Source organism: Kryptolebias marmoratus, linkage group LG20 (genome assembly GCF_001649575.2).
Source record: "Kryptolebias marmoratus isolate JLee-2015 linkage group LG20, ASM164957v2, whole genome shotgun sequence".
NCBI classification, from domain to species: domain Eukaryota; kingdom Metazoa; phylum Chordata; class Actinopteri; order Cyprinodontiformes; family Rivulidae; genus Kryptolebias; species Kryptolebias marmoratus.
The window spans coordinates 3,985,866-4,013,413 of NC_051449.1; the positions used below are offsets into that span (position 1 = coordinate 3,985,866).

At 43.9% G+C, this 27,548-nt stretch overlaps 1 protein-coding gene across 2 annotated transcripts; it reads left to right on the plus strand.

The window, feature by feature from the left end:
* Positions 1-237: 237 nt before the first annotated feature.
* On the plus strand, positions 238-27,501 carry tep1 (telomerase-associated protein 1). 2 transcript variants are annotated; one of them, XM_017411094.3, is made up of 56 exons: positions 238-394; positions 883-1,373; positions 2,609-2,812; positions 2,904-3,053; positions 3,152-3,316; positions 3,399-3,536; positions 3,650-3,721; positions 4,562-4,686; positions 5,685-5,842; positions 6,088-6,197; positions 6,299-6,377; positions 6,510-6,702; positions 7,305-7,593; positions 7,680-7,832; positions 8,281-8,352; positions 9,176-9,297; positions 9,397-9,465; positions 9,986-10,126; positions 10,213-10,504; positions 11,316-11,437; positions 11,536-11,649; positions 11,736-11,853; positions 11,977-12,156; positions 13,009-13,199; positions 13,286-13,421; positions 13,723-13,902; positions 13,992-14,084; positions 14,655-14,790; positions 15,246-15,405; positions 16,429-16,556; positions 16,633-16,721; positions 16,801-16,915; positions 17,019-17,042; positions 17,123-17,333; positions 18,252-18,372; positions 18,546-18,670; positions 18,760-18,859; positions 19,139-19,294; positions 19,774-19,986; positions 20,261-20,317; positions 21,229-21,364; positions 21,967-22,218; positions 22,736-22,887; positions 23,141-23,248; positions 24,001-24,105; positions 24,228-24,357; positions 24,440-24,525; positions 24,608-24,734; positions 24,844-24,974; positions 25,124-25,248; positions 25,831-25,977; positions 26,119-26,218; positions 26,319-26,427; positions 26,525-26,607; positions 26,884-26,988; positions 27,091-27,501. In XM_017411094.3, the coding sequence occupies exons 2-56, from the start codon at positions 885-887 to the stop codon at positions 27,217-27,219; spliced, it is 7,815 nt and encodes a 2,604-aa protein (XP_017266583.1). In that variant the 5' UTR covers positions 238-394; positions 883-884; the 3' UTR covers positions 27,220-27,501. The 2 variants fall into 2 exon arrangements, with proteins under 2 accessions (XP_017266583.1, XP_017266584.1); XM_017411095.3 differs by having other exon boundaries at positions 2,612-2,812.
* The last annotated feature ends 47 nt before the right edge of the window (positions 27,502-27,548 follow it).

Genomic DNA, 27,548 nt, shown 5'->3' on the forward strand with positions numbered 1-27,548 from the left:
CGTTTACGGTAATACCATGCGCCACCTATCGAGTTTAAACATTAAAAAGTTGACAAAATATCTACAATTGTGTTTATATTTAATGTTGGGAGGCTTATCCTTTCTGACAGGATCGTTTATAATCAGTTATTTGTTCTCTATTGTAATGTTATTCGAGCCTATAAGTGTTTTTATTTTCAGGTGCGCGCGTTTATGTTGGTTATTACGGTAAGCTTGTACACATGAGTATGACCCAATCAGCTTCCGTACATTGGTTACTGGACGTCAGCTGATGGTTCTTTTAGCTTCTTTGGCTAAAGTAATGCAAGTCGATGAGTGGTAACCTCACATATTTACAGACACCTTTGTTCAGAGTCTCTTCTCTGCGTGTGAAGCTTAATTTGTGACTTTTGAGGTGAGTTTTTAGCGTTTGACGTGGGCGTTCACAGGCAACCGCACCTACTGCGAACTCTTTGATTGTCTTCAGTGGGTTTCTGTCTCAGTTAGGCTAATTTATGGCCTTTATTTGTCTTTCCTTTACATCTCTACCTGGTTTTTATTTGCCAAGAAGTAGATTCTAACCTGAAAATAACGCCGTCATTTCTGGAGGAAGCTAAAACTTTGTATTTATTCCACAATCTCGGTGCTGAAAGTCAACTTTTTTGTCGCTTCTGTTCGTTTAGAAGTCTAACAGGGATTATTTATTATTCTTTCCAGGTTTAAACTGTTTTTTGCTGCAGTTTTTTTTTCCTTCAGTTTGGTTGCACAACACGCCCTGAAGAACAACAGCACTCTTCTTTACTCAGTCCAAGGAATGCTGCTTTACTGCTGTCTAGGATTATCAGCTTTGAAAGGGATTGGTGTTGACCTTTGACCCTTTTTGATTTGTGTGTTCCTCTGCAGAGATGAGGGCGTTGACGCTGCGGCAGACACAGCCTGGAGAGCAGCAACACCAGCCGCCCTCGTGTGGGAGAAGCTTGACCTCCAACTTCTCCCCTCCGAGTCTGGAGAACAAGTTCTTGTCTGGGACGTCCACGACGAAGCCTCGGTCTTCGCTCGTGAACGCTGCGGCGCAGCCTTCCTCCATGTCCTCCCTCCAGCCCTCCACACTGTCCTCCACCTCCTCCTCCCTTCTCTCCACCTCCTCGTCTTTCCTCAGCACCCAGAACAAGCTCCTGGCCGCTGAACCTCCCCGCCTTTCCTTCTCCTGGACCTCTCCTGTCCCTGGCAGCTCCTTGCTCTCCACCGCCCTGCCTGGTGCTTCTCTCCACAACCGCTTCGCCCAACCTCCGTCCTTCCTGCGTCCTGATCCGAGCGGCCAACAGGACGGGGACGAAGGAGACGATGAGGAGATATCTGAAGAGATGCCGTCCTCCTTCGAGGAAACGAGCGTGGTACGGGAGGAGTCCTACATTTGTCCTTCAGCGTAACGTTGAAGTGAATATTCTGTTAAATGCTCTGCTGGTCTCCAGTTTTTATTCTGTAGGTAGTTTCAATCGATCCACTTCTGCTGTTTTAGTCACTCGTCTGTCAAAACGTTCAGCTCATCCAGGAGAGGAGCGCTCTGACGTCTGGTTTTTGTGACTTTTTAAAAAATATTTCCCTTTATTTACAAATACTTTCCTCATAAAAACACACAGATCTCTTCACATCCTTCAGAAACATTGTTCTTTTTTAAATCTGCTTCAGCGTACATCTTCTAACGCTACTTTCAACTTTTAGCTATCGTTCTGATAGCTATTAGCTAATGTTTAGCTGCTTTTAGCTTTAAGCTACCATTCTGCTTTTTTAGGCTTTAGCTAGACTTTTGCTACTTTAAGCTTCTAGTTAATCTTTTACTACTTTTAGTTTTAACTAGCTTGATGCTTATTCTGGCTTCTAGCAAAGCTTTTCCTACATTTAGCTTTCAGGTACACTTTAGCTACTTTTATCTTTGTAGCATCTTTTTCAGCTTCTATCTGCTTGTAGTGAGGTTTTGGCACATGTAACTAGCCTACTTTTAGCTTCTTGTTATCATTTCGCTACTTCTCTGACTACCAAACCAAATTTTCACGTGCCATGCATAATGACAACAAAGATGCTAGGTTTTAGCTTTAGCTAGCTTATTGCTATTTCTAGCTTTTAGCTATGCTTTTGCTACATTTATCTTTTAGCTAGCATTCTGCTACATGTCGCTTTTAGCTACCTTTGCAATTTTAGCTTCTAGCCACCCTTTGGACACTTTTAGCTTCTAACTAGCCTTTGGAGACATTTAGCTAGCTCTTTCCTGCTTTTAGTTAGGTTTTGGTGCTTTTACCCAGCCCACGTTTAGCTTATAGCTGTCGTTTTGCTACTTTTTAGTGTTAGCTAACCTATTGCTTGTAGCTTTTAGCTTTTGTTGCTTTTAGTTGGTGTTTTGCAACTTTTGGCCAGCATTTAACCTTTAGCTAGCTTTGTTACCTTTAAGCTTTCAGATAGCATTTTGCTGCTTTTAACCCTCGTTTCCATCATTGTAGCTTTTAGCTCGTGTTCTGCTTCTTTCAGCTCTAACAGCTCAGCTTCAGCCTCTTCAGCAGAGTTCGGTAAAGTCATCCAGTGCTGTATTTTAGCAGGAAGTCAGTGAGTTTGAATTCGACTCTTTCTGAATCAGCAGCAGCCTGATGAAGACGACTTCCTGTCTGAAGAGGAGAGAGACGAAGAGGACGCCGCCCCTGACTCCATCATGGAGTTCCCGCTCCTCGAAACGGAAACGAGCTACCGAGAAGCTGAGGACGCCGCGGCTGTCAGGCAGGAGGAGTTCTCTGAGCTCGACAGAGGAGATACAAAGGCCGAAGAGGAGCTGAAAGATAAAAAGGTCCTTTTTTTACATTGACAGATTTTCTCTTCAGTGTTTTCGTCCTGATTAATGAAACGTTTCTTCTTCTTCTTCTGTTTGTTGTTTCCAGTATTTCCTGCTGAACGCCGTGTGTTGCTCTCTGGTGAATAAGAGCAAAGCGCCGGGACAGCAGGGCTGGGACTCGGAGGACAGTGTTTGGACGTCCATCACAAACCTGGCCAAGGACATCTCTGACCTGGACCCACAGTTTCTTCTTAAGGTTCGGCTCGTTTAGCTTTAGCAGCTCTTTCAGCTTCTTCGGCGGGTTGCAGCCGAGGCGCTCGGCGTTCATGCTGCACTTCTCTGTTTCTGATCCAGGTCGCCGTTTACACCCGACAAGAGTTGAACATCCGGATCACCGCAAACTTCCTGTTGGCTCTGGCTGCCAGCCTGCCGCCCGCCAAGCCGCACGTCCGCCGATACTTCTGCGCCGCCGTGCAGCTGCCCTCCGATTGGCTGGAAGTCGTCAGGATCTACAGCAGCGTAGGTCTCGTTTAGCCCGCGATTCACAGCGAGGAGCTCGGCTTTTTGAACCCTGGTCTTCTCCCCTTCCTTTCCCCCGCAGTGCTTTGGCCGCTCTCTGCCGGCGTGTCTCAAGAAGGCGATGGCCGACAAGTTCAAGGATTTCAGCGAGTACCAGCTGGCGAAGTACAACACGCGCAAACACCGCTGTAAACACAGGCGCAGGACGCCGAAAGCAAACGTATGGATGTGCAGTTTGTCCGTGTGCAGCTGCTGATTGAAAAGCTGATTCAGTCTCAGAGTATTCTCGCCTCAGATGTCCTCCGATCGGGTAATTCTATTTTTAATTTCCAGAAACCGACTGCCGCCCAGCTGCAACAGTGGGCCAACCTGCTCAGATCGGATGCTGCTCTTCTGGAGAAGTTTGTAAGTCGCTCATTGATTCACTCATGATATCTGCCTCCGAGGGAGTTTTTCAAGGTTTATTCTTCATGTCGCTGTAAAAGAACGAAGCTTCTCCTAAATATTAGGAGCTGTGGGATTCATTTAGGCTCTTTTTCTGAATCTTCTCATCATTCCTGGTTGTTTATGGAGTTATAAATGGCTGCAGAGTCAGAATTCACAATATTTCCTGTTTCTTCTGTTTGCTGTTTCTGCACATTTTAACCTTTTTTTTAGATGTCAAAACATTCGGCTTGGCTGGGAAAGGTGTGAGATGATTTTTACTGTTTGTAACTTTTAGGCTTTTTTTAATTTTGAACTTTATTTACAGATATGTTTCTCCAATTTCTTCACAAGTAGTTCTCTTAAATCCATCATCTTTCTGTCTTCTTGTTTTCCTTTTAGCTTTTAGCTACCCTTTTTTTGTCTTTTGCGTTTATTTATATATATTTTTTTGTACTTATAGCTACTCTTTTTGCTCTCATCCATGGTTTTGATTTGTTTTTGTTTGACTTTTGGCTTCAACTTTTGCTTTTTTTATAGCTTTTAGCGACAGTGTTGCTTTGTTGTTACTGTTTTTGTTTTTTTGTTTTTTTTAAGCTACAGTTTTGCTTTTTCTCAGCTTTTAGCTACAGTTTGATGATTTTATCTCTGTTCTGCTCGTTTAAACTTGTAACAGTTCAGTTTTTTTTAACAAACCATTAAGGTTACTCTTGCGCTGATCATTCACACCCTGCAGTTTTGCAGAAAATGCAACTTTTTGCTCGTTTTGATTTTATTTCTGCTGTTCGGACTCTTGTCACGGTGGTTCCTGTTTGTGTTCAGCTGCAGACTGAGGGCGACAGAGCAGTGGTGGATAAAAAACAGAGCGAGTTCAGTATTAAGAAGCTGATCCAGAAGCTCCACATCAAAGAACCGGCCGAACTCGTGATGGCCATCCTGGGAAGAAAGTAAGACGCCCCGAAGCCCAAAGACTCACAGATCCTCACAGTGAGGACATCCAGAGGCTGTCAGATAGTTTGTTTTACTTCAGTTCATGGTTTGACCTGAAGTTAATAATGTATTTTTTATCTACAATCTTATAAATTCATCTCTTTTTCCGCAGCGTTGTTTTTCTAACACTTCTAAGTTTGATCTTATGGCACCTTTCGTCCGCCTGTGGACGAGTTCTTGTCCGAGCTCTAAATTGATAACCCTTTAACATATGAGTGTGAAACTGCACAGCTAGACACCTCAAGGGTGGAGGATGATCCCTATTGATTTTAAGGTCATGGGGTCAAATGTCAAGGTCACAAGTCACTCTATTGTGACAACCTTTTCCTTGCTCTAACTCTTCAACCGTGTAACGTAGGAATGTCAAACTGTACAACTGGACATCTCATGAGTTAGGGATGATCCCTATTGATTTCAAGGTCACAGGGTCAAAAGTCAAGATCAAGGATGACCCCTTTGTGAAAACCTTGTCCATGCTCTAAGTCCGCATTCATGTGACACAGGAACGTTAAACCGCACAGCTAAACACCTCAGGGGTTGAGCATGATCTCTATTGATTTCAAGATCATGGGGTCAAAGGTTAGGGTCTTAGGTTGACCCTTTTGTTAAAACCTTGTCTATGCTCCAGCTTCACATCTGGGTAACATAGAAATGTTGAACCTTTTGTTCTTATATTGTGCCTACAGACGGGAGGAGGGGTCCACCGCAGACTCTTCCATTAGTCTCGTTTCTTGGAAGCAAAATATGAAGAAATTAGGAATGACTCAAGACATTTGCACATTACTTTAACTCAAATCCGTCTCAAGTGTTGAAGCATTCTTGTAAAACAAAAACCTAACCAGCTCTTGTTAATGGGTGTTTTATTTTTGCACACATAGTAGATGTAATACGTAGAAAAGCAGTTATTAAACTTTGGAGAAAACGCTTTTAAACAGCACATTTTGTCGTTTTGCAGGTATCCCAGTGACGCAAAGGAGTTCAACCGCAGCGGAATAAAAGGCGCGTGGGACAGAGAACGAGCCGGGCAGCGGATGAAGCTGAAGGAGCCGCAGACGTGGGACCGGCTGCTCAGCATGGAGGGCAACAAGGCCGCCACCTGGGAGAAGCTCATAGGTCCGAAACCCGGAGTTTGAGCGACACGAGCAGGCGTGCAGCTTAGAGCAGCGCAGCCACCGCTTCCAAGTAGCCGATGATGGCGGGGAAAACACGTCTTTCATTTCTCGTGTTTCTGTTAATGATCTGCAGTTTCTCATCTGCGTCAGAAAAAGCATTTCTCAAGTTGAAACCCCCGAATAAACCTCCTGATAAATCTGCTCCATGTCGTCTCACACTGACAGGTTCTGTCTTTTATTCTGCAGACAGTAAATCTCTTCCCTTCATGGCCATGCTGAGGAACCTGAGGAACATGATCACCAGAGGAATCAGCGAGGCTCATCACAAGAAGATCCTCAGCAGACTGACCAATCAGGTGCGGCCGACACGGCTTCTTATCTTCTGGTTTGTAAATCATAAATACGCAGCAGGGCTTCTGTGACGTTCCTTTACGTCCTTCTGTTGATACACCTGCAGAAAGCGGTCGTTCAGAGCCGACAGTTTCCCTTCCGGTTCCTCGCCGCTTACAAAGTCATCATGGAGCTTCACGCTTTGGGTGAGACGCATCGAGTGGCGCGAACCGTTTGACTGACGTTGAATTTTAAGGAGAGATGGAGGCGACGATCCTCAGATGATATGTCGCCTGTGTTGGCAAAATGCAATCTTACCGTCTGGCCTGTCCTTTTAGCTTCTGCGTCGCAGAAGGCGATCCCCTCTGGGAAGGAGATCCTGGTGAGCATCCTGAAGAAGATCCCAAAGAGCCGGCGCTACAGGAATCTGAAGTGGGAGGCGACGCAGAAGAAAAGGGTGAAGATGTCGCTTGGCGTGCCGATGATGTACCGACTGTACAAAACGAAGAAGGCCCAACTCCTGAAGGCCAAGTAAGAAGAGCTCGAAATTAACCTCGTGGATCAGGATGATCCCTATTGATTTCACGGTCACGGAGGTCAAAGGTCACCTCTTTTTAAGTTGATAACCCTTTAACATGGAAATGTCAAATAGGTTTCTTCTTTAGCAAGAAGCCACAGAACACAACAACCAAAAAATCTGTTTGTCACCTGTAGTCATGAAGGGTGGGTAATCATTTGTTTATTCATCTGTCTGTTAGCAAAATATCTTTTGAACCACTGCCTGGATTTTAATGAATCACTTAGAAGGTAATTATTGGATAACTTACAGCTAATTGATCTTAACAAACATAAAGATTGCTGCAGCTGAGTCACAATGTACGGATGTTGAGCTGCATGTTGGTGTGGTAGTCGCTGAGAGTCATCCCCAACACAGACTCTGAGCTCCAACAGATCAACCAGTGATGCTTCCTGTAAAAAAGAGCGGCACATGTTGGGTAAAAAAAAGGAAATAAGACTTTGCAAAATGAGCTCCTAAAGTAAAAAAAAAACACCAAACGGCCAAAACCAGTTTAAGAATGAAATCCTGGATTGAGTTAAAAGTGTTGAATTTCTTTCTGCGTCTGTGTTTAAAGTCAGAGGCTCTACACGATCGAGCTGTTAGACCGGTACCGCCGGGCCCTGGAGACAGCGGTGCAGATCGCCTGCCGTTACAACGTGCCCCCCCTCCCTGGGAAAACCGTCATCCTGCTCAGCTGCAACATGGAAGGGGACGAGTCCTGGAGCAAGAAGCAGGACTTCTGTCTCCCTGTAGAGCCCAAACAGGAGGAGGAGGAGGAGGACAAGGACGAGGAGGAGGAAGCTGCAGGCAGCAGGAGGAAAAGGAGGACATTGGAGGATGACCACGACCCCCTCACTCCTACGGTGAGCCCCTGTTTGTTTCTCATCATCCCAGAGGAAACCAGATTTATGAAACACGGCTCCTCTTCGTGTCCATCAACCCTTCACAGAAATTGGAGGCGGCTGCTCTGCTCGCTCTGATGATCAGCAGCAGCTCAGAGGACCATCAGCTCTGCCTGAACTACTACAGCCACTACAGGGAGGTCCAGCTGAAGTCCAACGTCCTTTTGGACAACGTTAAAAGTCTGACGAAGGAAGTCAAGGTCTGCGTGTTCCTCTTATGTGTTTCTTGCAAACATTTACAGTTATTGAAGTTATTTGTGCTGGGATTTCACAAAAGTTTTGTCTTGTAGCGTCTAAAGGTGTGTATACTTTGTTTTTAGTGTTTTTTTTTAAACCGCCAAAATGTGCAGCAGGTTGTTTTGTGCCTCTAATTTGTAAACAGCGTGTAGTTAAAATGGGCGAATTCGACACATTGACCGCATACTCCCTCCCAATCAAAACAACAACAACTCAGTGTTCCCAGCATGCATTTCTGCCAGTGTAGTTTATTTTGAAAGGATTATAAAGTGGAAACTGTGGTCACAGGTCAGCTCTGCCAGAGAATTGTGAGAAAAGTTGAATAATTACTGATGAATTCAAAGAGTCTTTTCTTCTGGTAGTCTCAGACTATCTGATGTGGTTTTTATTCTTGAGCTCTTTCTTTCACAGGAGTTTATCGATAAGGCGGATGATGAGGACATGGATAGTTTCTATCACAAAGTCTTCACCAAGAAAAACAAGGTATGTTTGTCCTGAATTTCTTTTATTATTTTTATTTTGGCTGCAGCATTACCATGTCATCTAGTTTATATTATTTTACTTTGAAAAATCCCTCTGAACTTTATTTTCTTGCTGTTCAACCACCAAAAAAAAGAAACCTCTGGGAGGGTTGATCTTTTTACATGCTGGTCAAAAGACAGGTTGGGGTGGTTTGTGTGTTAGGGATGATCCCTATTGATTTCAAGGCCATGGAGTCAAAGGTTATAAAAACTTTATGCTCCAGCTTCAAATCTGAGTCGTCAAACCTCTTTTTTTTACATTGTGCCTCCCGACGGGCTTATTAAGGACCGTTGGCAGTACGCTTGTTTACGTGTGTGTGTGTGTGAGACATTTATTATGCAGTCAAAAACACACACCTATAAACATAAATGTGTCTGAATTTGTTGAATTACTTCCAGTTTGGTTTGCCAATTTAAATAAGCACATTCCTTTGATTAATCACAGAAAGTGTTTCAAAATAACCAAAGTTAATGTAAAAGGTGATTAATTTCCCTCTGGGATCTAATAAATATTTATTAAATACATTGGGTGTATTTTTGCTATAAAAAAGAGAAAAATCTAATTTTATTTTTATATATTAGTTGTTTTGCTCCTTCAGTTGTGGTTTCTGTATTATTAACGCAATTAGTTGTTAAATAAACCTCATTAGCTGTTATATTTGCTGCTCGTTATTTTCCTTTTCCAGCTGCAGGGAGGCGGTGGTGAACTTCAGGTCCTTCTGTGAAGTTGTTGCTGCTGTGCTCATGACTTTCTCGTTGTTTTAAAGTCGAATATTTTTTCTCAGGTCACCAACTTCATCGTGCTGGCCGATCGTTGGTTCGACAGCGACTTAGCTAATGCCATCCGCAACTACAACAACGAAGCAAACAGCAAAGCTCTGAAGGTTTATATCTTCTTTTCAGACAAGTAAAAACCTTTTTTTGGCTTTCTGATCAGGTTAATTTCAGTCGCGGTCACGGAAACAAAACACTGACGGCTCTGTTTTCTCTGCCTGGTTGTGTTCAGCCGTCATGAAGAAGAAACTCTGGACAGGGACCGCGTCGTCCTGAATGGCTTCAGTGAGCAAACGCTGAGGTGAAAATGAAAGATTGTGACAGTTGCTTTATTTTATTTTATTTGAATTTTTTCTTTAAAATATATTTTATGACCCAGCTGACATTCAGTCCAGTTTCAACAGCGAATATTTAAAAACAAAATATTTCCGTAAATGACCGACTTTAACTGTTAATAAATTAGCAAAAATGAACATATTTTGGTTTTTTACTTAACTCAATCAGGAGGTGGGTGTTTTCAAAATATTTAACTTTATTCAAAAATATTTTAACCAAAAAAACATGAAGATCTTTTCAGTTCATTCTAAAACAACAAAAATCTACTTTAACATACGTTGTGTTCTCATTCTACGTTTAGCTTTTAGCTAGTTTTTTGCTGCTTTTAGCCAACCTCTTGCTGCCTTTAGCTCTTAGCCGGCCTGTTGCTGCCTTTAGCTCTTGGCTGAGTGGAAATCATTATTTGTCTTATTTGACTGAAAATAAGTCTGTTTTTTACCAAAATAAGGTAAATAATTTCTCACACGTTTCTTTATCTCCTCCAGATTTGTGGCGGAGCGAGGATCCTCCAGACTCCTGGATCACGTGGAGCATCTGGACAAAATGTACAACATCCCACCAGATGGCGCTAAAGAGCCACAAACTTCAGACAAACGTGTTTCAGTGCCGCCCAGCCCTAAATTAAGGTAACGTTTTAACTGTAAGAATGAGCTTCTTAGCAGTGGATTAATTAATTCACCACATGAACGTCGGCTCGCTCCTCTGACCTCAGGTGGCGAGGCGTTCGAGTGTTCATCTCCTCCACCTTCAGGGACATGCACGCCGAGCGGGACGTCCTGGTGCGCAGCGTCTTCCCAGAGCTCCGCCGTCGCGCCGCGGCACACCGCCTCCACCTGCAGGAGGTGGAGCTGCGCTGGGGCGTGACGGAGGAGGAGTCGGAGCGAGCCGCCGAGCTGTGTCTGTCGGAGGTGTGTCGCAGCCAGATGCTGGTGGGGATCCTGGGGGAGCGGTACGGCCAGGTGCCCCCCAGGCCGGTCCTCCCCGACCTGCCGCAGTACAGCTGGGTAAGGTCTGTGAGCCGTGTGGCGACCCGAACGTCGATCGGTCTCTAAATATATTCAAATAAATCTGAGGAAATCACTACAATACAAAGAAGTATCTTAAAGATGGTGAATAATGAGGCCCACGGGGTTACACAACTATAAACGAAGCTTCAAACCTCAGCAACCACAAAGATGGCCACAACTCAACCAGGTTTACAGACACTGAGCTAAAATTCTGTGTGGTAGTAGCTGAGAGTCATCCCCAACATGTGCCGTAATCTTCAGGCTACTGAGCGCACCTGAATATAAGCCACGCCCACTAACTTTAAAAAGAAGAATAAACTGTACATATAAAGGCCGCACTTGCGGATGAGCCGCAGGTGTCCATGTTTTAACTAAGATATTTACACAGAAAGGTTATTTTTTTAACTTTTAATTAAATACGTACCGTAAATCCCTTTTTTTTCTGAACAGTACCTGTAACACATTAGTCAGCACGCCACTCTTTCTCATCAAAAGAGGATTTTTAGTTTATCACTCTGGCTTAAAAGCTGGCGGGCGACATGCATCCTTCAAGGAATTCTGAGACTTTACTAAGAGTTTTTAAAGTCTCAGTTTTGAGAAGCTGCTGCTGTATTTTCAGTCCTTTAACGCTAAAAATTAAGGTAATTTAGTTCAACTATTGAACAAAATAAGTTTAGATGATGAAATATTGGTCTTCTTGTATGTCAGGTTTCTGTCAGAGGCTTAAAGTGAAACCATTCAACGGTTCTTTTAATTCAGATTTCCTTTCAAATTGCTGAAATCCTCGTGTTTCCTCCTTCCTGTCCAGCTGGCCTCGGCTCCGGCTGGCCTGTCCATCACAGAGATGGAGATCCGACAGTTTCAGGCTCTTTATCCCGACATGGCGCCGCAGCGAATGTTCTGCTACTTCAGAGACCCAAACATCGTCGGGTAAGCAGACACCGGCACCGGCAGAGGCATTTTGGTCAAATAAAAGGGAATTTTTATTGCCGAATTACTGTAACTAATATCAGTTTTTGTTGGTTCAGGTCGATTCCTGCAGCTTGGAGGTCAGATTTTGCTGCAGAATCGAAAGAGGCTGAGGATAAATTAAGATCTCTGAAGAAAAGACTTTTGGACTGCAAGGTTAAAGTCACCGAAAAGTGAGTCCGGCTTCTGTGGCATCAGATTTATGTTTCAGGACGGATTTATTTAAAGAAATATCATTAATTTAAGCTTACATGTGTAGTTATCTGTGTGAGTGGGGAGGCGTCGTGGAAGGGAAGCCATATCTGAAAAACCTGGAGGAGTTTGGCAAAGCTGTGCTGGAGGACCTCTGGACGGCCGTGCAGAATCAGTTTGTGGAAGTCAGTAAATCTGACGAGTTGTCACAAAAATGTCGCCGTTTATCTTTAAAGTGATTAAAGTTTTCTTTTCATCTCACGGATGCTTTAATTGGCACTGAGACGCCTTCGTTCTCCATTTACCAGGAGGACGAGGAGGCCGAGGCTGCGTCTGAGCAGGAAGTCCACCAGGGGGTGCTGCAGAGGCAGTTCTTCGGCAGGGCCAAGCTGCTGTCGTCTGCTGTGGAGGTGGTGGAGAAGGTCCAGACCAAAGGAGGGGTGGTGGTGGTGGAGGGCGGAGCTGGAGAGGGGAAAACTGTCTTCATGGTAAGTTTATGACCTCCAGCTTGTTTGGAATGATAATTACATTAAAGTGATGCTTTTAAAGTGGGGACAATGCAAACAATCAATATCTTACCTGTTGTAGCTTCAGGTTGGAGAAATAGTTCAGTTCTGACCAGATTAATGAGCTAACAGCTAGTCCAAACACAGCCAAAACACCTCCAATCTGAATATCATAGTAGTTCATGTGGCTAGCTAAAGGCACCAACAAGCAGCTAAAGGCAGAAACGGGCAGCTAAAGGCACTAACAGACTAGCTAAAGGCAGCAACAGGCAGCTAAAGGCAACAACAGGCAGCTAAAGGCAACATCAGGCAGCTAAAGGCACTAATGGCTAGCTAAAGGCACCAACAAGCAGCTAAAGGCAGAAACGAGCAGCTAAAGGCACCAACAGGCAGCTAAAGGCAGCAACAGGTAGCTAAAGGTAATAACAAGCAGCTAAAGGCACTAACAGGCAGCTAAAGGCACTAACAGGCAGCTAAAAGCACTAATGGCTAGCTAAAGGCACCAACAAGCAGCTAAAGGCAGAAACGAGCAGCTAAAGGCACCAACAGGCAGCTAAAGGCAGCAACAGGTAGCTAAAGGTAATAAAAAGCAGCTAAAGGCACTAATGGTATAAAACTGTATAAAAGTACAAAATTTCAGGGCACTGATCTGCTGAATGAGCTGAACGTTCTGATGTATAAACAGCTAAAATAAGACAAAGTTTGAGGTGTTTAGATTGCAAAGAACAAACAGAGAAATGGTTTGAATCCTGAATCTGCGCTCACCTCTGTCACTTCCTAAACGCTGCCATTTAAAAAACAAAACTAAACAAACCTGCTTCTTTCCTCTCTCAGGCTGCTCTCGCCGACTCGCTCAGGACAGGAGAAAAGTCGAGAAGAAACCGCCGCTGTGACGTCATCTCATACTCCACAGCCGCCAGCCAATCAGCATGCTCGGTGGAAAATCTCCTCCGGTACCTCGCTCAGCAGCTGAGGAAGCTGAAAGACGCAGAAGAAGAAGAATCACCTCTTCCTCACTTGTACAAGTAGGAGACGATCGCGTCATGAGGTCTCTGAAGGAGCAGCGGTTTCCAGATGTTTGTTTGATTTTATTTATTTATTTTCCGAACAGAGACCTGCTGGCAGAGCTTCACTCCACGCTGAGAGAAACGAAGAAGCCTCTGGTGGTGCTGGTCGACGGCGTGGATCTCCTTCAGGACGGCGGAGGACGTCTGAGCTCCGACTGGATCCCTCAGCTCCTTCCACAAGTCAGTTCGCCACGAAGGTTAACATGAAGGCCTCAGAGACGCTCGCTGCACTTTTAAACACAAACTGTTTCCCATTTAACTTCTTAACGTAGATCTACTCATAAAGTTCCAACCTGTAATCTGTCTGCATTAAAACAAAGTCCAAGAAAATTAATTTTCAGGACCATCCCGGCTGTTTGATCTACAGAAATGAACTGAAATGTTAACTTTATTTTGCCGTTTCTAGGATTAATGTAGCAACACCTTCAGCAGCTGTTTCTGTTATAAAATCAGATTTAAAAACTTGTTGTTTTCCTGTCAGGGTGTGTGTTTGATGCTGAGCATGGGAACCGGAGCAGCTCTGCTCAAACCTCTGACTGTGAAAAGAGGGGCGGTCCTGTTTTCTCTGGCACCGCTCGCCATTCCGGACCGGAAGGAGATCGTTCGGAAGGAGCTGGACGTCTTTGGGAAGAAGCTCAGTGATTCTGCGTTCAACAACCAGGTTCCTCTTCAAACTCTGTGTTATTTCTTTTCTCTGGATGCTTTAAATGTTTCCTGTTTTGACCTAAAGCCTCTGCTCCACCCGTGCAGCTGCAAACATTAATAACAAAGAAAGGAGCAGCGAGTCCTCTCTATCTGCACCTGGCGTGTGAAGACCTGAGGAGCTTCGCCTCCTTCGACAAGGTGCAAAATGACCTCTTTTAGCCACCTACACACTCGTTTCACTGCTTGGATTTAGTTTGTTGGCTGCAACTTGAGGAAATAATGTTGAAATGTGATTTATTAGAAAAGATTTTTATCCAAATACAGATTACAGTACAGTCCGTCCATCTGTGGACAGTTTGTTGTCCATAAATTGATAACCCTTTAACATAGGAATGTCAAACTGCACAGCTAACACCTTAGTCAGGTTGATCCCTATTGATTTCAAGGTCATGAGGTCAAATGTTGTGGGGTCAAAGGTCAGAGTCACAAATTAACCCTTTGTAGAAACCTTTTCCATACTCTAAGCCTGCATCTGTGCTTATGTGTCAGGGATGATCCCTATTGATTTCAAGGTCATGGGGTCAAAGGTCACAGGTGATCCCTTTGTTGAAAGCCTTTCCCGTGCTCCAGCTCCAGACACATGTAATCCGGATCGGTGTGTGAGGGAATTCCTGCGTTGGACTGGGAACACTCTGACAGTTTTCCGACGGTTCTGCGGTTCTCTTGTCCTGAACCAAAACGCTTTCTGCCTTTTTTTTTGCGTCTCAGCTGAAGGAGAACCTGCAGGGTTTGCCTCAGTCTCTGAGCCAACTGGTCCAGTTCAGCCTGGAGAGACTCTGCTGCCAGTACCGAGGCATGCTGGGAATCCGCCCAGCGCTCGCCGCCCTCACCGTCAGCCCCACAGGTAGGAACCGTAAAGCTGCCTTCTAATGGAAATGTTTGGATTACAGTTCTGCACTTTTCCTAAAAACTGGGAACATTTTTTAAATTCATTTATTTAAATTGGACAGCAGACATTAATAAACTTGGGTTTACCCTGTAAATGTGCCAGATTTATCTACAGGGGTCTAATTTTCATCCGTTTTTCATCTAGAACTTTGATTTTAGGACTTTTTTGCACATTTTCAGGGTTTTCATAGAATTTACAGTAATGAAAAACTTCCACTGTACAAATATTGACAATATATTTATGTTTCAGCATGAAAAATGGCTCAGAAGTTGACAAAAAAAGTTTATGAATATTTTAGTTGAGAAAAGTACAGCATTCCAAAATGGACAGTGTTTTACCCCTGCTAAACCAGAAACCAAACTGATCCACGGCTTCTTGCTTCAGCTTGTCCTGATTTTTTTATTTTCCAGGTTTGAAGGAGAGAGACTTGTACTCTGTGGTGAACACGTGTAACGATCTGTCTTCACGAGACGGGCAGCTCGCCTGGGAGGAAGTGCTGCAGCTGTCCAGGAAAACGAAAGGACGAATTCCAATGGCTGTTTTTACACGGATGCTGCAGAGTTTACAGAGGCACGTGTCACTTTTTTTTTACATGTCAATCCTTTAAAATGTTCTTAGAAAGCAAGGCTGGGTTTAAAGACAATCATGGTTTTCTTTTCATTTATATGTCCAAACTGAAGTTGTGTAAATCACTTTCATGTTTGGAAAATTCATAATCAAATCTAATTTTCTCCTTTTTTCCCTCAATCACTTTTCTGAATTTAACCAGAGAAAATTCATCTTTAGTAAAAATGCAGTTTCTGAATGGCTTTAATTAAATTTGCCTAAGAAGCTGATATTGAGCTAAAAGATAAGTAGTAAAATGACCGCAAACAGTAGCAAAAATGCTAACTAAAAATTAAAACTAGCAAATTGTTAGGTTGTAGCTAAAAGTCTCAAAATGCTAGCTAAAACTAGCAAAACGTTAGCAAACAGTAGTAAAATGCTTGCTAATAGAAAACATTAACTTGAAGCTAAAACTAGCAAAAGGCTTGCTAAAATTAGTACAACGTTAGCTTTAAGCTGAAATTAGCATGAGTAGCATTAGCAGTAGTAGTATTAGCATTAGTAAAAAATGCATTAGCAGTTTTGGCAATACTATAATTAGCATTAACAGCAATAGAATCACTACTCAAAAAAACTAATTAGTAGAATTAGCAATATTAGCTTTAGCATCAGCCGAATTAGCATTTGTTGGATTAGCATCAGCCGAATTAGCATTTGTTGGATAAGCATTAGCAGAATTAGCATTAGTACTTCTAGCAGATGTTTGCTGATGCAGAGCTCAAAGAAAACAATGTTTTTGATGGATTTGAAGACATCTCAGTGTATTTTTATAGAAAACAAGAAAGATAAATATTTTGAAAAGCGTAAAAGTTACAAAAAGCAAAAGTCTTAGCACCCATCTGAACGTTTTTATACACGAACAGCTAAAATAACATGTTTGCAGAAGTAGTTAAACTCTGAAAAACATACAAAAAATGCATGAAAAGAACCGAGTGAATGCTGAATCAGCAGTCACAGTAGGTAAATAAAGGTTTATTTTTCCTGCAGTCTGATTGGTTCATCTCACGGCGCCGACGACCTGCTGGCTCTGAACCACCCGGAGGTGAAGCGAGCCTTTGAGGACTTCCTCCTCCCAACGGAAAGCGACAGACGCAGAGCTCACCTCGTTCTGGCAGGTGAGACGACACCCTTTACGCTTCTTTTATTCTCCACGGTGATGACTCGGAAATCAAGTCGGCTCGTCTCTAACAGGTCATCTGTGGGCGATGGCCGACCCTCAGGGAAAAGACACGTTCCTCCATTGCGAGGCCAACTCCATCATGCATCTGCCCTCCAGCCTGGTTAGAAATCTTCCACAAATTGAATTTTTTTTTTGGAGGTTGTCTTGTTTTTTGATCTCCTTCATTCGGGTTTGTTCAGGTTGGATGTGGACAGCTGAAGGCGCTTCGTTCTCTGCTCGCAAACTTTTATTTCCTGCACGCTAACGTGAGCCACGGCCTCCTGCACCACCTCCTGGAGACCTTCAGCTTTCATGGTGAGCCTCCATATGATAAATAATACTCTTAATTGTGTTTGTTTTAATAAACAAGTGATAAAGACTAATGATTCTGTTTGGGTACATTCTGCTTTTCCTGTAGACAAGGAACAAACATCTCCCTCCTGTAAGTTGAATCAAAATAAAAAAGGATGAACAGATCCTTGTTGAATGTATTTCAGCTTTTTTTTCTTCTTCTTCTCCCAGTCGAGCTGCAGAGCCGTCTGGAGGACTGTCGTGATTTCCTGCAGCGCCACGCCTCCACGCTCTCGGCTTGGCCGGCTCTTTTCGTCCAGCAGGCGCTCAACGAGCCTCCAGAAACCTCAGCTCACGTCTGGGCCGAAGGCCTGGTGGGAAGAGGGGGAGTCCGGGTCGTTAGGCGTCTGAACGGAGACAATACGGCCACTCAGGAACTCTGGTAAGGTTTTCAGGTTTCAGGTTTTTATTTTAATTTATTACGAGTGCTGGACTCCTTTAGTTTCAAGTGTTTTTGCAGCTGATTCTAGTCTGAAGGAGCAGCAAACTGACACAATCTGCTTCAGGTAATAAAACTAAATCATCAGAACGCAGAGAATGACCTCCTGAGAACTTCTTAACAATACAAGAAGTGAGAGAAGAGGGAACTAAACCCAAAATGGCGCCAATGACAGAATCTGCGGGTGGATAAAGCTGTCCATCCAACACCTGCGTACAGAACAGTGGTGGGCAAGGCCTGCAGGATTGGTTAGGAAACGTAAAGATTTACAGAGTCCAACATACGAAACCAAACTGTCTCCATGTCTCCATGAGTCCAGGATGGACAGAAACGTGGCAGCAACCAGACGTTTTCCAGCCTCATGATCTAATTCTGAAATAAAAAACCCGACTTTAGCTTCAACTTCATCTCCAGCTGTTTGATACGAGGACCAAACCCCAGAGCAGCATCTATAATAATAATAAAATCTAAGTGTTTAAAGTGTGATAATGCTTCAACCTGAGAGCCTGGAGGAGACGTCAGTTGTAGAAGTAATTTAGTCCACCTATACCAATCTCATTTGGTATAGGTGTTTCCAATTTAAAATAATTACGTTTTGTTTGTGTGTAATCATTTGATGAACATCTTTAACCTCCAATCCAAGATGGCCACCACAGCTAATCAACCTCAGCAAACACGTAATTGTTTATAACTCGTGTAGTTTTACAGATACTGAGCTAAAAGGCTAACAGGGCTCAGAGGAGCGTAATATAAACGGTAAACCTTCACCAGGAGATGACCTTGGTTTAAAACTCTGCGGCGGCGGGCGACATGCATTCCTGAATCTGAGTTTTCACTGAAGTCTCGTCCGTTTGGCCCCAGTGAGCTGCTGTCGTCCTTCGCCTCCGAACCGACCTGCGTGGCGCTGAGTTCGGACAAACGGCTGACGGTTGTCGGCACCGGACGGGGAACGCTGCACGTTTTCCACGCGCAAACCGGACAGGTAGGAACGTTTACGCCCCCTCTCCGTCTTCAGGCGAGGAGTCAGATTTCTGAAACGTACTAATCAATGAGGAAAATCTGGTTCTCTGATTGGTTACGAAAAGAAAAGCGGTCAGGTTTATTAATCCTGGTTTATGTTTTGGTGAGAGTTGACCAATCGGGCGTTTTCTTCAGGAAGTGAAGGCGCTGGTGAGCAGCTGTGACGGCATCTCCAGCTGCGTCTTCCTGGACGGTGGACAGCTGGCGTCCACCTCCTTCGATGGACAGATAGAGACATGGGACGTTGAGAACGGATGCAGGTGAGACGAGCGGGTCTTTTTAATTATTTTTATTTAGGTGGATTCTTAAAAACTGAGTGTTTAAATCACTTTACGTGCTCTCCATGCAGGACTGCTCTCATCGACGGCCACGCTAACGCCATAACGGCGAGCGATCTCAGCCCAGACAGGAAACACCTCGCCACCGTGTCTCTGGACTTCACGCTGAAAGTTAGTCTTAATAAAACAAAAACCCGGCACGAAGCACCTGTTTTATCTTAAAATAACTTCATCTGAGTCATTAATTCTTATGTTTCAAATTGTTTGGAACTCAAGAAGACCGACAGCGTCTTCGTTTGAGACAAAAAAAACACTTTTTTTTTTTTTTTTTTCTGTAAAACGCCGAAATTTGTGCGTTTACGTTCGTCACGGTTGACAAAATAAAAAGGAGTTGATGTTCTGCCGACTTTGACTCCTACGTACACATTTGTTTATTTTCTCGCCTCTCAGGTGTGGTCTCCTGCTAAAGGTCACGAAGTGGCCTCCCTGCCCAGCACCAGCCCTTTGAACTGTGTGACCTTTGACCCCGAGGGTCACCTGCTGACCGCCGGCTGCTGGAACGGAGACGTTCTGGTGTGGAACTGGCTCCAGAACCAAACGCTAACTGTGAGTTAGGATGATTGTAAAGAAATGTACGATCATCGATCATTTAGGGTTAAAATGGTGGATTATATTTAAATAAGACCCCTGAAAACTATAATAACCCATTTTTTTGCATTTTATTGCTAAAAACAGTTAAATGTAGTCCGTAGAAATGGTTTAAAGTGATGAATTTAATTTGGTGTGGTTTCTTTTTCCTTCGAAACTCCAACAGATGTGTAAGTTTGCATCATTTTGAGTAAAGACAAACGTCAGATTAGGAGTATTTTAAGTAACTGAACAGATAAATCTCCATATTTGCTCGTTTTCATGTTTTGAATCAGCTTTATTGGTTCGTTCTTCACATCCAGCTGTTGTTTTCTGGACGGCTGACCGATAAAAATGTTTATAAACGTGTTTCACTTCCTGAAAAGTAGGAAGGTTTCTGCTCGAAGCGAGATTTTGGGTAAATAAAAGCGATAATAATCTGCTTTGTTCGCCACCAGGCCCTGAGCGGTCACCGGCGCTCGGTGCGCTGCCTCTCCTTCTCGCCCTCGTCCTCCATGCTCTGCTCCGGCTCCGTGTCCGGGGAGGTGAGGGTGTGGTCGGTGCGCACCTCCACCTGCGTGGGATGCTTCCAGGCTCACGGCGGCGCCACCGAGGCCCTCGCCTTCCTGCAGGGCGGAGCCATGCTCCTGAGTGCCGGCGCCGACCACACGGTGATCACTTTCTTCACTTCCACACCTTTTTTTTTTTTAGTTATTTCTGTGTTTTTACCACATTTTTGTAAAACTGTGAAGCAACAATGTTTTAAATTCTTTTCCTCTTTAACCTTCATCTGAACTTCGACGCTTTGCTCCTTTTTTTCCTTTTTTTCCCTGCATGAAACTTAAAACACCTAAAATTCAGTGCAGATTAAGCGCACGGATTCCTTTAAATGAGACATTTCACTGATGAGGACACAAACTGTCTCCTTGTCTTTCCGTCCATCAGCTCCAGCTCTGGTCAGGAGGACTCGGCCGTTCAGTCGCCACCTTAAAAAGTGACAACGTAAGCTCCAATTTATTTCTCTTTCAATCTTTTTGTCTTCTGTTACCTGCAACACGAGCCTTTAAGTAAGTAGGCTAAAACTGACATTTATTGTTAAATCTTGTATAAAGTAAAATGTTCATAAAATTGAATTTTGAACGATAAAAAATAGAAATAGATCTGTTACCATCCATCCGTCGAGCTCTGAATTGATACACTAACAGAGACGTCAAACTGCACAGCTGGACACCTCATGGGTCGAGGATGATCCCTATTGATTTCAAGGTCAGGGAGTCAAAGGTCAACATAGATGACCCCTTTGTTAAAACCTTGTCCATGCTCTAAATCTGCAACCGTCTAACAGGAACGTTAAACTGCACAGCTGAATACCTTGTAATTTGGGGGTGATCCCTATTGATTTCAAGGTCATGGGGTCAAGGGTAAAAGTCACCTTGTTGTGACAACCTTTTCCGTGTTCCAACTCTGCAGCCGTGTAAGAATGTCAGACTGCGTAACTGGAGACCTCATGAGTCGAGGATGATCCCTATTGATTTCAAAGTCATGGGGTCAAAGGTCACAGGTGACCCGTTTCTCAGAACTTTGCTCATGCTCTAAAGCTGTTTGCGTGCTGCATGAGAAGGTCACGTAGTTGTGTGACGAATTGAGTCATCTTTTCCCCATTTTAACGCCGCGGGAGGAGGGAGGAGCTTCCCGGGAGTTCTGATCTAAAGTCACAGGGTCAAAGGTCACGTGTGACACCTTTGTGAAAACCTCTTCTATGCTCCAGCTTCACATCCGAGTAACAGAAATGTTGAAGTCTTTATTCCCTTGAACACCAGCGGTGGTGTTTGATGCTCAGTTTTCTTATCGATCAAAAACCATCAAATCGAAGGTTCGGCGTTTTGAAAAATGTTCATTTTATCGATTTTTAGTTTGATCTGGAGCCTCCGCAGAAGAAGCTGAGGTCTGACGCGACTGACGCGCCCGCTCTCTGCGTGGCGGTGGACGAAGACTACGCCGCTGTGGGTTACCATGGAGACGGCATCAAACTCTTCAGTCTCGATTCGGGTGAGTTTAAAACGTCGCATTTACTAAAATAAAACTACTGACAGACACCAGATGGCCTCTGATGACAGGAAGCACATAAAAGACATGAGTTTCAAAATAAGAGCTTAAATTAAGAAATTCTGTTTAAAGGAAAAACAAAATATTTGACATATAAAGTTTGTTTATATATTAATAATCTGTGCTTCTGACTTTTATTGTGAAGCTTTCCTAGGAAGTGTTTTTTTAAGAATATTTATATTTATCCATCTAAAATAGTTGGAAACAAAAGATTTATGGTTCATAAGGTTTAAACTGAAAAACTTACATTTCATGATTGATTTGTCATAAGAAATATCACGATTAAGACTTAAAAATACCTAAATAACCTGCTTATATATCAGTAAACATTACAGCAGCTCATCTTATTTTACATTAAATTAAATTTACAAGATTAAATCTACAACTTTCCAGCATATTTAGCTCAAACTGAATTTAAATTTATTACAAACTTGCACACTGTGATGCTCATGGCTTTTTAAAAAGTGATTTTCAGCGTCGTATTTGTTCGTTAGACACCAAAATGTTCTATATTAGCGATTAAAGGCTTGGCGTTTTGACCCTAGGTGAGAGGGTTTGGGTCTCCGCGGACCTCGCCGTCTCCATCCCCTGCCTGCTGTGGCTGTCTGCGGGCGCCGAGCGGACCGAGACGCGGCTGCTGGTTTCTGGAGGAAGCGACAAACGTCTGAGGCTGTGGAGGAGAGACGGAGGAGAGGAGGGAGCAGCAGGAGGCCTGACGAGTCTGGGAGCGTTTGGCATGCAGACAGACGCCATCCTGGCTCTGGCGCAGAGCTCCACCCATCTGGCCGCAGCTTCGGGTAAGTTTTCTGTGCATTTGATTCGATAATCCTGCGCCCGAGTGAATACTTAAAGCTCTTCACTCTGGGGATAATTAAACCTTTAGAGTATAAAAGCCCCAAGAAACTAGAAATAAAAAGTTCTTGAGACATATTTTCTTTTTTCTGCTTTATTTATACCAAACAAACTGGTTAAATTTATTATTTATTCATTAGAAAGGAGGAATAAACAGTGTGAATTGTCAGGATTCATGTTTTTATTTTTGTAATGCTCAGTTTGGCCACCAGAGGGCGAGCTTTACACAGAAATGTCTTTTTACCTTTGAGCCTTTCTACCAGAAGTACTTTAACATAAAAAAAGAAAAAAATAACAACAATTATGCTTATAATTCATGCTTTTTTCACTAAACTATTTTTAAACTAATTCTTATCTAAAAAACACAGCAGAGACTACAGTTTAGCTGCTTCTCTGTGGGCTCTCGTCGCCTTGTTGTCATTTTAATACTTTTTAAATCCGTGTTTCTGTTTCCTGAAACAGACGATTTCTCCATGGTGTTGTGGCTGCTGAAGGATCTGACCTCTAACCCCTCGGCTGCTGCGCCCCAGGTGCTGCGGGGCCACAGAGGAGGAGTCACCTGTTTGGCTTTTAGTCCCGACGGTGCACAGGTGCTGTCCGGCGCCAAAGATCAGGTACCTGCATTCCTGTTGAAATTCATGACTAGGAACTTGGAAATTCCCATTTCCCAGCACTACTTGAACGCACCGTTAGAACATAGTGAAACTGCCAGACTCTGCATCTATGAGCTGCTTTATTCTAATAAAGTAAAACCTAATATTTAGGTACTTTTTACTGTCTGCTTTGCTTGCTAACACTTGAGTCAGTAAACCAGTAAATCTAGAGGATTTATCTGACCTGAAGGAATCTGTGCTGTTTGGGTTTTAGGCTCTGATGGTTTGGGACGTCGGCGCTTCTCCTGCTGCTCTTTCCAAGTCGCTCCTTCACGCTCACAGAGACTGGATCACCGGCTGCGTCTGGACTCCCGACTGCGTTGTGAGTTCTCCTGATGTTCAGGAACGTTGTTGTTGTCCAGCTCTTTGCAGAACGCACTCCGGCGTAACACACTCCGGCGTAACACACTCCGGCGTAACTTGGTTTCTGTCGGCCAGAGTGCCGGCGAGGAAACGGGAACAAAGACGTGACGGTAGAGTGTAAAGATGAAAAACACGAAAATACGAAGGTGAACCGGTGTGGAGTAAAAATATTCCTTTTCTGCAAGAAATACTGTGAATCCTGAGTTCTGAATTACTTCTAAACTGGCTGTAGAAGCTGAAACTGGAGGCAGAACACTAGCTTAAAGCTAAATGTAGGCAAAATGGTTAGCTAAATGTGGCTAAAAACTTAAAGTAGCACATTTGTAGCCAAGAGCTAAAAGTAGCAGAACTGTCGTGGTGCAACGAGACAAAAATAGTGAAAGTATGAAGCAGATTTCAAAGAGGAGAACCTTTTCAGAAATGCATCAACATCTCTTTAATAGGTGAAATATTTGTGAATAAAGTTAAATATTTTCAAAAGTTTTAAAGTCAAAACACTGAAGTCCTGAATGAGTAAAAAAAGTAGATAAACAAATTATAAAAAAACAACAATCATTGAAATGCTGACTCTCCATTCAGACTATTAGATATAATAAATGCATCTAATCTTAAATAATAATAGATCAATCTGGCTGTTTCCTCAAACGTTCCTCTAGTTTAAACAGAGCTGCAGAGGCTCGTTTCTCACCTCCGCCTCCTGTTCTCCTTCAGATAAGCTCCTCGAATGACGGCAGGCTTTGTTTCTGGGACCTGGAGGCAGCTTTGTGTCTCAGAGAAATCTCCTGGAGGAACCCGCTGACGTCCGTCTGCTGCCTGGTGAGGAAACTCTCCGCCGTGAGCCCGTGGATGAAAGCTCCTCTGGTCGTTTACGATGAAGTCGTCTTGTTGAAGGGTTTTAGCTTGATAGAAGCTGGACGGATTCTCCTTCTTGTGTGCAGGACCAGCACGTGATCGCCGGGTGCTCGGAGGGTGCTCTGCATGTTTGGGACTGGAAAACGAGCGCAGAAATCTGCCACATTTCTGCTCACAGGCAGCGAATACACCACTGCTCCGTCCTCCCACACCCTGGTACGACTCTCTGTGATCATATCCAGATATTAAACCGAACCTGATGTCCTTTTTATTAGATGTCTGTTTTTTATTATTGTAGACAAGATAACAGAACCAAAGCCAGGGGAGCTGAGTGTTTTCACAGCATCTGATGATGGAACGGTGCGCCTCTGGAAACCTTTACAGGTCTGTCAGTAAAGGATAATGTCCACGCAGGGCGGGTGGAGTTTCTGATCAAACCGCTCTGATCAAACCCGTTTTCCTCCAGGTCGAGCACTTCAGCACCTTCCAGGGTCACAGCGGCTCCGTTCACGGAGTCGCCCTGAAAACCGGATCCCCAGAATTCCTCACCGTCTCCGAAGACTGCTCCCTGCGGCGCTGGACCTGGACGGCAGGTACGCCCCTCCGAGGGGCGCCGTCGCGCTCTTTTCAAACACCCGGACTCAGACCACCTGCCCGGTTCGCCCGACGACACTCTGTCTCGTTTGTTTTGTTCGCCGGCAGAAAATCCTACGGATCTAAAGGGCCCCATCTCGTCTCTGTGCCTCTCCGAGACCGAGGATCTGCTGCTGGCTGGTTATGAATCGGGTCTGCTGGAGCTGTGGCAGCAGAACGCCGTCATCTGCCGCAAGCAGGTAAACGAACGCTCGACCAAAGGTGATCTGAAGATGATCTGAATCATAAAAGTAAAAATATATACAATGAATTTTAACATTTATTAACAGAGCCGCAGTTAGCAGACGGTCTTTGTCCCGCCTTATAATCGTGTTTCTGTTTCCGTCAGGCGTCAGACGGCCCCGTCATGGCGGCCTGCTCGATGCCTGACGGGCAGTTCGCCGTCAGCTACGTGAAGCAGAAGGATGTCGACGTGTGGAAGCTGCTGTGGAGCCAACAACACGGCAAATCAAGGTAAACAACAACAAAACATGACACAAACACAACTCTGCAGCTGAAAACGAGCTCCTCTTTCTCCTCCTCCTTTAACTTAATTTGATTAATTTGATGTTTATCCCTTAAAGCCACTGCAAAGAAACTGTAGAAACAACGAACAAATACTAAGAAGTTGTAAACAACTCTCCCAGAAGGATTTTCAATTTTGAGGATACAGATGGAGCATCTAACGTGATGCCTGTCAAAATAAGAGTCTTCTTTGTGTAACTTATCATATCGGGACGTCAACAAACTTCCTGTTTTTTGCTCATGAAGTTAATTTTTGAGGTTTAATCTACGTTTAAAGTGTCCCGGAGCTTTTCAGCTACTAAAGCAGGTAATAAAGAGACGACAGACCTGCGGAGCCGAGCGTTTATTCTTCATCTGAACTGTTTATACAGATAATATTCACAATATGTTAATGTTTTACTGCTTCAGAGGTGAAGAAATGTCTTAAAGCTGGATTAAAATTGTTTAAACTGCAGGTTGAATTATAAAATCCAGCTGTGATGTTTGAAAATCAAATCAGTCTTTTTGTTCTCTTCTTTCTGCTGCCTCCAGCCTGGTGAAGGTTGCCACGTACGAGGTGAACGTCCCGATGGTTCGGCTCGTTTACTGCTCCACGCTCATCGGCATCACCGTCTTCGGCACGATGTACGTCGTGACGGCGCAGAGCGAGCAGAACTACTGGAATCAGATGAGCTCCATGTAAGTTGGTCCCGACGTCTCTTCCTGGGAGGGTGAGAGACATCCCTCGGCCTCTGGTGGGACCAGATGACGGCCCCCGGCGCCGACAGATTCGTTAGATTTCACAGAACAACAAACCCTGAAGTAATCTATCCTCTCTAGCTGGACCGGGAACACCCGTCTTTGTGGCGTCATTCGAAACGATGAGAAAAGCTTGTGGCTGATGGGCGGGGACAAAGGACAGGTCCACGTCGGCTTTGTGGTGAGTTCAAGTCCCCCTTAAATGGTCTGGGTTTATCTTTGTTAACTAGTTCCGGTGCTGGTTTACGGCTGACACTGACCTCCTTTTTTTTGTTTCCCAGTTTTGGATGGGCCCTGAAACTACCCTGCAATCGTCTTTCACCTCGGTGAAGATGAAGTGCGACGAAGACAAGTTGGGAACCATGATCACGGCTTCGACTATCGACAGAGGTGCCACATGTTCCGACATCTGCCAGTCGGACAGTGTCGCAGCTTTAGTTTTTTTTCCTCCCCAGCAGGTTTAACGCGAGCCGTGTTTGTCTTTCAGAGTTTGTCGTGTGTGGAGACGTGGACGGAAACATGTGGTTCAATCAGCAGCCGGATGTTTGCTCCTGGAGCGAGAAAAGACCCGTAAGAAAAAACCGTTTTCTGTAGCAAAACCGCTTTAATTTGATGTTTTACGTGAATGAAATGAAACAGGTGATCAGATTTTATCACAGATTTAAGTTTTAATGTTTTGAAACAAGAATCTGTAGATTAATCTAAAATATTTATGTAGAATCAGTTTATATCAGATTTGTTTATTAATTGTTCCCCTTCAGATCAGTCAGTTCACTTCTTTCTGCAACTTGTTTTCATTACTTTAATGGTGAATGGTGATGATGATGATGGCGTTTTCGTCGTCAGGCTCACGGCGGCAGAATCACCGGGCTCAGACTCACCCGCAGCACCATCGTCTCCGCCTCCTACGACCGAACCGTGAAGCTGTGGGACAGAAACACCAAGAAACAGGTATTTCCAGGAGGAAACCCTCCTCGGATTTAAGACAAGACGACCAAAAACGGAAACTTATTCACGTCTTTCTGTTCATTTTGCCCATCTTTCCTCCCTCAGGTGGGGATGTTTGTGTGTGGAGGTCCGGTTCTGTTTTTGGAGATGGACCCGAGAAGACCCGGAGAGCTGGTGTGCGCCGACGGACAGGGAAAACTCTACTTCCTGTCCTGGAACGAGCCGCCATCTTGATCCGCAGCGGAGTAAATATTCAGCGCAGTTACCAAAGATTAGCCAATTTAATGCACTGCTGCGGGTAATGAAGAGGAAAAAAAATTATAAAGGAAGCAGAAATGTTTACGCTTATAAGGTGCCTTTATTTTGAAAACCTGATCAGGTTCATTTTGAGGTTTGAAGTTTCGATGATTCAGTTTTTCTTTTTTTTTTTAGTTTTGGCTGAAAGACGCGTTAAATAAAAGTACAGAATATGCTTATTTTTTGTTTGTTTTCTCCAAATAAATCAATTCAAACTAGTTTCTGTTTCTTCTTTTTTCTTCAAACGGATCAAATTCCTTTAAAAA